We start from the raw sequence: 10,237 nt of genomic DNA, 5'->3' as shown, positions 1-10,237 counted from the left end.
GTGATTCATTAAATAATAGTACTGGCACTCATGCCGACTGACAGGTCAGATCACATTACTGTATTTTTGTATGGGGTCTGTGTTATTAGAGGGGTTTGTGACCCAATTACATTTTGCTGTAGACCTACATTTATTAAAACAAATCGATTCATACAGTTTAAGTGAGGATTTAGCCATTTTTAGGGCAAAATAATACAGATTAATACCTTTTCAGAGAATATTTGATAACACTATAATTAACTTACCCCATAATGATCTCTAAATGCATTTCTGTAACGTCCGCCAGTGTTTTTTGGTGGTTGAACTCAATCTCCCACAATCCTCGGCAAAAGACTAACAGGAAAGTGACGTCCTTTTGCTACGTGTCAGGAAGTCCTATGGTCAACATGGCGGCGCAGCAGGGCGATGTTGATGAGCTCTTCGATGTGAAAAATGCCTATTACATCGGCAGCTATCAGCAGTGTATTAACGAGGCTCAGAAGGTGAAGGTAAGTATCTAATAGTTATCAGTTGAATGTATTAAAACCAACGGTTTCTTCTTTATCGCTGTCTAACTGCAGCCAACGGCCGTTGTGAGCAACAATGCTAAACATGTTAGCCAATATATTCTTTATAAAACACTCCTGTCTGTGTTTCTTCTTTAAAGCCGTCCTCACCAGAGAAGGAGACTGAAAGGGACATGTTTTTGTACAGAGCATACATTGCCCAGGTAAACCACCTTTTTGTCAAGTAGAAATGTTCCTGTCATGAGCTGAACTAACTAACTAACACAGTTAATTAGGCAGATTGAGATTAATAAGCTGCTCTCCCTGACCTGTTGTATGTTGTGTTACTGCAGAGGAAGTATGCTGTTGTCCTGGATGACATCAAGGGCAGCTCTCCACCCGAGCTTCAGGCTGTCAGGATGTTTGCTGAGTATCTGTCCAGCGAAAACAAAAGGTAAGATCTGATGTTTAAGTCAACATGAAGGGGACATAGGGTTGAACGATGTGGCTGAAACATACCGCTTTAACAACCATTAATATTTTTGGCTGAAGGATATTTCAGCCAGTATTAAGTTTGGACTTTATCACCTGAAAAATGATACTGGGTGTGAGGATGTCATACTGCAGATTGAATATCACAGCTGGGTTCCTATATGGGAGTTTTAATGCTTGTGTAAGAGGACACTTATTACCTTCACAGTTTTTATACTTAAGATGCTATTTGATGTGATTCAAAATATTTGAGCTGAGCTTTTTGTTGGATGGTCTTTTAACATCAAACTATTTCCATGTCACAGATTTAAAAAATATATATATTTGGTGAAGGGGAGGCAACTGGTTACATCAAAAGTGCATCTGGATTACCCTAATATTCTTCAGTATGCTCAACAAAATGCTATAGATTATATGATGTATCTTTTAAATACTGAATGTATCACCCAGCCTTTAAATACACTTGTGTGTGTGGAGATTACTAAATAGCCTTTCTATTGTCATATCTTCTACTTCAGTATGTGATTTTGATTCCTGGACTCTCGTAAGTTTAAAATCCTTAATGTATGAATCATTTATTTACTGTTCCTTTTTTTTTTTTTTTTTTTTGGCAGGGATGCTATTGTTGCCGATCTAGACAAGAAGATGGTGAAGAGTGTGGATGCTGCCAACACCACCTTCCTCCTCATGGCTGCCTCCATCTACTACCATGAGATGAACACTGATGCTGCTCTCAGGACTCTACACCAAGGAGAAAGCCTAGAGTGGTAAGATGGGATCAACTTTTACTAAAAAAGATTTTCAAGAATTTCTCATTTTATATTTCAAGGATTTAAAGTAAATACATAATTCAACCCATGTCAGTATATGGATGGAAATAATGATCAGAATAATGTATTAATAGACATTACACACTTTGGTTTTGATTCATAAATGCGTTTAGTAGATGCTCCTGTTGCACAGGTTTATAGTGGCACTATGTCATTCAAAAACCTTGCATGATTATTGAGAGAAGTATAGATTTTTCTCAAGAAACTTCTCGACTCACCACGCTATCAAATTCACCCAAGGCTAATATGTTGGCTTGTGTACGAGAGAGAGAGAGAGAGAGAGAGAGAGAGAGAGAGAGAGAGAGATTAACTAAATTTGTATTCTGTAGTCATTATATTAAAATGTTTGTTTAGCAACTACGGCTTCCACAACTTGGTTTGTAAATTGATGTTTCGGCTGTCACATCTGCTCCACAAAACACAAGACTCTGATGCGTCACTGGGTTTATAAGGTTGCTTTCCTCTTTGAATACAACAGGCCAGAAAAGGACCGTATTGACGTGAACCTTTGTTTATTTTCCAGCATGGCCATGTCCATCCAGGTGTTGCTGAGTCTGGATCGGGTTGACCTGGCAAGGTATGGAAAACAACACATAAACAGAAGATGATTTGCATTGAATTGGTAGTTCAGCTTTGTTATTTGAAGGGCTTGTGGAAAACATCCCGGTGCTTTTTGAATATGTAAATGTCATGACAGTGGACAAACCCTACTATGTTTAGGTCTGGACCTGTAAAATAAAAATAGACACAAAAGTGTATACATACTCTCTCTTTGAAATGGGACTGTGTTCTTATAATAACAGTGTGATTATATTCTTTTTTTGACAGGAAAGAGCTGAAGAAGATGCAGGAGCAGGATGAGGATGCTACTCTAACCCAACTGGCCACAGCCTGGGTTAATATTGCTGTGGTAAGGAGACCAGCATTCAATTACATCTGTGTAATATTGCTAATACACACATTGATTTGTAAATAAAAGCTCTTTAATGAATAATTTGTAAACCCTCTGTACATAATGCAGTGGGTCTGCACGTACAGTAATTAAACTAAATTCCTGTTCATTACATTATCAGCATCCGAGCTGTATTGTGATTGACTGAAGCTGCAATCAGGTTGGAAATAATTAGTGGGCAGGGTAGTATGAAGCAATTCTTGGTGCAGTATGCAGCTAACCTAACAGGTCTAAGAGGGGCCGTGTTTTATTCAAATTGCTCATATTACCCACTATAGTTCTTCCGACTCTAGCTGAGCAGTGGGTGCCGCTGAAACCATTGAAAAAAACAAAACAAAAACAATCAAACAGCTGGAGTTGTGCACTTATTATTGGATTTTCAGCATGACCACTGCTGAACACATTTAATTGCATTCTGCTTGTTGTTTCAGGGTGGAGAGAAGCTGCAGGATGCCTACTACATTTTCCAGGAGATGTCAGACAAGTACTCATCTACACTGCTGCTCCTCAACGGGCAGGCGGCCTGTTACATGGCTCAAAACAAGTGGGAGGAGGCTGAGGGAGTGCTACAGGAGGCGCTTGACAAGGTTAGATGACAATAGTGTTCTTTGTTTGTTTTTTTTCTGTCTTGTTTTTTCTCTTCATCACACCATTGAGTGACACACTCAGCACAGTTTGATGTACAGACATGCACAGTTTGTTCAGTTAAAGCTCTCAGTGCCTTGTTTCTGAGGCTGTATTAGATTCATATCCTTCATAATTAAGTCCTTAATGAATGCTTGCTGGGAAGGGGAGTTCTGCTGGAGGTTCTGTGTAATATGGATACAAGATTAAACCTCTTTATGAGATGCATTCAAAGTTATTTTTGAGTAAGCAGGAAGGGGAAAAATGGAAAACAAGAACTGGGGAGATTTTGCTGTGAGAAATGTTATTAAGACAGTATTCCTTGCTGTTTCATCAACTGATGACAAAGCCCAGTTTGAACAAGCTAATCTTAACTTTCCCTCAGTTTGATGTCACAACTTGAAAATAATGATATTCATTATGAAACTTTAGATATGGTTTACCATGGAGCCTTAAGGCCCAGCAATGTGTTCAAGTTCAAGATCTTTATTTGTGCCTGAGGGGCAATTGGTTCTACCGCAATAGCAATAAAAAAACAACACAACAACAACAACAGCAACACCGGGTGAGACACACAGATACATTATTTTAAAAAGCCACACATACATAATTACACATAGAACAAAACACAGGAGTACAAACTTACAGTATTAGTAAAAAGAAAAAAAAGGAGATGCTACTCAGCTCAGCCAATCAATAGTAATAGTTTATTTACTGTTCTATTATTGTGTTAATGTTCTTTAAAAGGCCTGTTTCATTCGACGGTATGTATAAAGTACCGACAATCAACTAATATGTGTTATAGACACACAGTAACATCCCAATTTGTCACAAAACATTTTTAACTTAGTAATGAGGCTTTTATTTCTAATAACATAAAGATATAAACTCAGAACAAATCTCCATAAAAGGTCAGATGTTTCCTGTTCAGTGGATTCTTTACTCAACAACATAATGTGCAATTTGAAAATCTTCAACTGCCCCCATTGTAACAGCAGATGGCACCACATACTCTTTTGTAGTCCACAGTTATTGTACTTTATCCACAGCAAGATAGACAGTGTGCACTGTTCATCCACAAGATTCAACAAAACATTCATTTTGCAGTCATTTTGTCTTAAGTTTTATCTATTTCAATTTTTTATACTATATAAATAATAAATATGCACTACTGTGTTTCACCTATGTGAATATTGCAGCTCTCTGAATGGATGTGATCTGTACTTAATGTTTCAAGTCTGTTTTTGTGTTTAGGTTGTAGAAGCATTGTTATGTTGACTGAAAACTGAAGTTTAACCGTTTAGGTTAACTGAAGTGAAGCTTTTCTGAGCTTCCTTTTGGTAATCCTCCCCAAACCCAGCTTAGTATTCCTGCTTCACAAGGCAGGCCATTCATTGATTACTTGACCCTTGATTTGACTTCACCCTACACAAAGTTTACTGGTTGAATTATTACAAAGTGATAGTTATCCATTGATGTTATCTTTTACTAAACAGACATACGATAATAAAGAGCATAATTTGACTTTTCTGAATGCCTGCTCATGTTTTGCCAAGACAAAAGAGGTTATTTGTTATGGTAATAAGTGGAATAAATAAAAGGAAAAGTTAAACAAAAGTTATAGTGTTATATACATGTAGAAATATACACATTTGGAGCAACACTCCTCCCTACCTGCTGTACTTTTATGTAGGAAGTTAAAGTCATACCACTGAGTAATTAATCTCAATAAATGACATAAAACATGCTAAATAGAAGATACTTTTCTCTTTCACTTTTGTGTTTCTATATCAGTTCTGATCGCTTTGTGAGAATGACCCTCTCACTCTCTTTCCATCTCTGTCTTTCGCTCATCCCCCTTCAGGACAGCAGTCACCCTGAGACGTTGATCAACCTCATAGTGCTGACGCAGCACCTTGGCAAAGCTCCTGAGGTGAGACTTTGAACCCAAAGCCGTTAACAGGGGCAACATTTTAACAACCACCAGTTTAGCAGATTCCTATAGACAAACTCATCCTCGGTTGAAGAGCGCTTGACTAGTCTTTTTTTTCTCCCAATAACATTCTGCGTTAGAGTGCAAGATGCTCCTCTCAGCAATTTTATGCGTGTTTGCTTTGATTAAACCAGGCAAAAGCATTCAGCCAAGCAATTTCTTGATTGTGTTTGACTTCTATCGTGGAAAGTGTCATCTAAGCATTTCTACTGGTTTAGTGCTGTGTGTGAGTTATACACCCTGGAACTCAGAGTTCATTAGATAAAGACTCAATTATCTGTCTTAAGTTTGATAACCTTGATAATAATGCCATAGAACTCTGACCATTAACTCAAAACAGTCACTCAAAGGTTTTCCAGCTATGATAACCACTGATTAGCACCTCTCGCTCAAGGTTGACAATTATGTAGACAATGCTTGCAAACGAGCCTAATCCTCAGGTGAGGTAGTCGAGAGTAACTTCTGAATGAACTTTGTTGTCTAAGTCCAAGTTGATGTTAAAGTTTGTGAGTCCTTGTTCTGCATGGCCTCCCTTCTATGATAAATGTTAGATTAGATATAAAAGATGAGATATGATTGTCTTTATCAGCTTTGAAGCCCCTGAGAACTTTTGTTTTCTCTGTAACATTAAATATTCATGATTAAAGTACCAACAATTGACACAGGACAGTTTGGTTATGGTTTGATTATATTTGACTGACAGTGGCCCGAGAGCATGCACAAACAACCTTATTACCATTTCCCCCACTTCAAACTAGTGACAAGAGCACAGACACAACAAAATGCAGGAATACCTTCTCTAAACAAGTAAATAACAAACAAAATACTAATTTTGGTGGGGAAATTGATTTCAGTCTGTGAGAAACAGGTTTTGTTTTTGACAAACCTGGAAATGCTTTACAGGTTTAAAGTCCCTAAAATACAGGTTTTCAGCCTTTTAAATGTTTGTTTATGGCTCTTTTTTTGGCTCTTATTTACTCTCACTTTCATGTGATCTGTTTTTCCTCAGGTGACCAATCGCTACCTCTCTCAGCTGAAAGATGCACACAGGGCCCATCCATTCCTCAAAGACTACTTAGCCAAGGTACCTTGCTTGTGTTTGCATTTGTTGTTTCAGTGCTTTTCATTTTCAGTCATACCTCTGGGCTGTGGCCAGTGCTACTTTGGTTCACAAGATGAACCTTCATAACCTTTACTCTGCTATAATTCAATTACCTGACCTGATTGTTTTGATAGTTACTGGGCAGCAGGTGTCCTTGGAGCAAAGTTATTAAACTCTGAATCTTTAGCCTTTATCACACATTTCGTTGTAATTACACAGAAGTGCCGATGTAAACAAACATGTTAAAACTGGGTTATCCTTGCGAAACAAACCATGCGACGCACAGCTGTTGCCGAGGTCAGATGTTTTTCTTCCCTGGTGTTTAACTGTTTGCTCTGCTCTTTGTTTTCCTGCAGGAGAATGAGTTCGACAGACTATCGATGCAGTACGCTCCTACTGCTACAGCATAAGACACCTCAACAATGGACTTCAGTATAACACAATGAAGTGTCAACAGACTATTTCTCCCTCTAACCTGCATACCTGTATTTGTTTTGACATTTTTACCTGTATTATTTAAAACCAGAGCAGAATTCATAATTTCCCTCTGGTGCAGATGAAACACGCCTTGCTTAGTATCCATTCAATGTAGATTATGCATTTCTCCTATTCTGGAAATCAACACATCTGTTTTAATATAAGCATTCCTTTTGAAATGATAATAAATGTTTAATACCTGTGTTGTGTTTTGAAGTGTGTTTTTTTGTGTTTTTGTGTGTGTGTGTGTGTGTGTGTGTACATGCATGAATTTAAACTATTTAAATTTAACATGTATAAAAAAAACCCAAGTTGTGTGCAGCACTGTCTCTTTAAGTCATCCTTTTAGCAGTTCAAGCAGAGAGGGTTCAAAAAACAGAAGATAGCGGCCCTAATTACGTCACGCCCCCTCCGGTTTTTTTTCCTATGGTTTTCTCATAAACGTCCGCTGCTGTCCTCTTTTCAAGTACCAGTTGATTCCCATTGAAACCAAGGCGCGACTTGTCAAAACGCAGCTTTGAACACGTTGACCAAGCAGCAGCGGCGGCGGCGGCAGCGGCGGATAAGAAGACCGGAGAGAGACTACCGCCTCTTTTATAGGATAAATAATCTTCTTATTTCATCGTTTTGTCGTCGCTGGACTATCTTGGTTTCGTGTGCCGGTTTCGTCGGTGAATCTTCTGCTCCAACGGCTCGGAGACGTCAGTTCCAACGGCTCGGAGACGTTATATAAGGCGAGTAACGGACAGAGATGAGACCGCACGGACGTTACAGCTCAGCGGCACAATAATTGCATGTTGCTGGGTTTGGGAGGGCGACGGAAAACGGCAAACCTAGAGTTGAATTCGGTTATGTATCATATGTGCTACATCACGTTTTAGGTTAATTTATTCGTTGCTAGCTAAGCTCGGAAGCTGCTGCCAATGCTGGTCCATTCACTATTGTGTGCGTATGCTTTAACTTAGCTAGACGGCTAACGAGGACGCGCTGCTGCTGCCGCTGATGAGCCCGTGTGCGTATAGCGGAATGATGATCAGAAGAAACCCCCACCAGACAGGCGCTAATGGCTCAGATTAATCGTCTAAACCCGATATAATAATTGGTTCGTGTGGGTTACCAAATACAACCACATAGCCGATGTGTCTGGTCAGACCCGGTGGGCCCTGCTATCATTCATAAAACTGTCCTGGACGCGAAGAATGGGCCCATGTCTTAATTTGGAAAACAAAGAATTAGGCTACTGAATAGGTTAAGCTGGTTAGATAAGCTTGTTTTAGCGTTTTTAGGTTAGCTAGCAAGCTGGTTGACGGATTAGTCACACAGTCTGGACTGTACATCTCCCTGCGCTCCCTCTGTCCCGCAATTGGAGTATTTTTATTTTTTTTCCGGTTTCCACGTTGTTTTTTTTTGTTCTCTCTGCGCCGCACCACAATGAGCAGTCACACCGGGGACGCCGGGCCGGTGGAAGTGGAGCCCATGCCGGGATACTTGGATCTCATCACCAGAGCCTCCACCGTAATGCTGGGCGCATGGAGAGACTGTAGTACGTGCGGCCTGGAGCTCTCCAAACAGACTCTCCTGGATAACGCATACATTACCTTCACCGAAATCGCCCTGTTCTTCTTTTGCGCCTTTTTGTGGACCCAGGTCAGGCGGGGACTGACAGAAAGTCTGTTTAAGGTGAGTGACACACATTCACATTCTCACCACCACACACACACACACACACACACACACACACACACACACACACACACACACAGTGATCCCTCAGCTACCCAAGGTTATTTTATTTACATCCTTAATTAATGGGTTTAGTGGCTCATACCTCTAATTAGAGCCCCAGCACTGCACAAGTGTGGCCTCTGAGCCTCCCATCCCTCAGGAGTTGCTCCTGAAAGCACATGCTCTGGGCAGACTGAATGTGAGGCAGTAGGTGTAAGCAGGTGGGAGTGAGTATAACCAATGCTAACAAATACTAGATACAGTTGTAGGTTTAAGATACAGACAGTAAACAGCCTTATCTGTACATGTGTTAGGCAAACGTTTGAGCTGAACAAGTATAACACTAGAAATATGAAATTCTGTTATATGATTCAAATTTTAATGAGCAGTGTTTGATCTATATTTTCTTTTTGGCACTCACACACAGGCATTTCATTGCTTTACATTCTAATGAAGTATGTATTTCGCAGTTATAAATGCTTATGAGCCCAACCAGTAATGTCCTATTAAGACTAAAACCAGAGAACTGCTGGTAATCTGGTAATCAGATTACAAATGTTGTGATGACAAAGTCAATTTTTACACTAAGTCTGAAACAAATCATTTAAAAAAGCATCTATTTTTTATCTGTGATTTTGTGTGCTAGCTGAATACAGTTCGAAGATTACTTTCTTGTTTGTTCCATTTGTAACGGTAAATATAATCCTGAGGTTTTTAGGTTTCTTCCTACAGCCCCTTCCCTCCCTTTTTCTCTCTGTATCTCACACACACTTAAACTTTGCTGGAATTAGGGCAGGGAGATGTGCATAAAATGTAGTATATATAATTTTATGTTGCAATAGCAGTATATATTGTAAAATTATACATTTTCTGGTAAGTCAGTTAAACTCTGCATGGCTACAATAACCAGAAAGGAAATTGCAAATCCAGTAAATCAAATACCTGTCAATTCAAAGCGGTTTAAATGGTATGGCAAAATCTCTGCTGTGGGAAACATGTATTGTGTCCCACTGTATATAGGATCATATTGTCTTAATACATTATATAAACGGCTTCATTTTGAGAAATGAGACCAACAGATACATGTTGCCACCATTAAGTTGGAAATCATGTCAGTTACCTCAGGATGTGCCCTCACAAAACCACAATGTCTATAAAAGGAACATCACAACATTGTTTCTTACCACAATATGTTCATCAGACCTGATGCTCAGGCTCTGCTGTAATGGACTGGCCCTGTTCCCAGGTCTCCTATAGTCCCTTCACCCATCCCAGGGTACCTCCACCCTGTTGGTGTTGCCAGGGAAAGGCCCTCTTTCTCCACAGATACCCTGGATGTGGCCCACGGCTCATTATTCTGCCTTGGTCGTGAGGTGGGGGTGGAGTGTCTACACGTGGTAGATGCTATGATGAGCAGTATGTAGTTCAGGGCCCCATATGTAAAGCCAGATGTGGCCTGAGAATGCAAAGAATGAGGCCTGTTTTCCCCTTTCCATTATGCATATGTGTCTCAGCATGTGACTCACAAATTCCTACAGAACAGAACAGCTCTGGATG

General features: G+C 39.7%; 2 protein-coding genes across 2 annotated transcripts in view; both read left to right on the top strand.

Annotated features, from left to right (window-relative positions):
- Positions 1-333: 333 nt before the first annotated feature.
- On the top strand, positions 334-7,157 carry cope (COPI coat complex subunit epsilon). Its single transcript, XM_051376646.1, has 10 exons — positions 334-488; positions 647-709; positions 839-939; positions 1,592-1,744; positions 2,331-2,384; positions 2,636-2,717; positions 3,191-3,346; positions 5,248-5,316; positions 6,386-6,460; positions 6,835-7,157. The coding sequence occupies exons 1-10, from the start codon at positions 378-380 to the stop codon at positions 6,886-6,888; spliced, it is 918 nt and encodes a 305-aa protein (XP_051232606.1). The 5' UTR covers positions 334-377; the 3' UTR covers positions 6,889-7,157.
- Positions 7,158-7,364: 207 nt separating this feature from the next.
- The window catches only part of cers1 (ceramide synthase 1), a 28,670-nt gene continuing 25,797 nt past the window's right edge, over positions 7,365-10,237 (top strand). The window contains exon 1 of the mRNA XM_051376645.1: positions 7,365-8,635. Within this exon, the coding sequence (XP_051232605.1) occupies positions 8,387-8,635 (249 nt within the window). The 5' untranslated portion in view covers positions 7,365-8,386. The remainder of the gene's footprint in view (positions 8,636-10,237) is intronic.

This window comes from Dicentrarchus labrax, unplaced genomic scaffold, assembly GCF_905237075.1.
Source record: "Dicentrarchus labrax unplaced genomic scaffold, dlabrax2021, whole genome shotgun sequence".
Lineage (NCBI taxonomy): Eukaryota > Metazoa > Chordata > Actinopteri > Moronidae > Dicentrarchus > Dicentrarchus labrax.
This window is presented reverse-complemented; position numbering and strand designations above follow the sequence as displayed.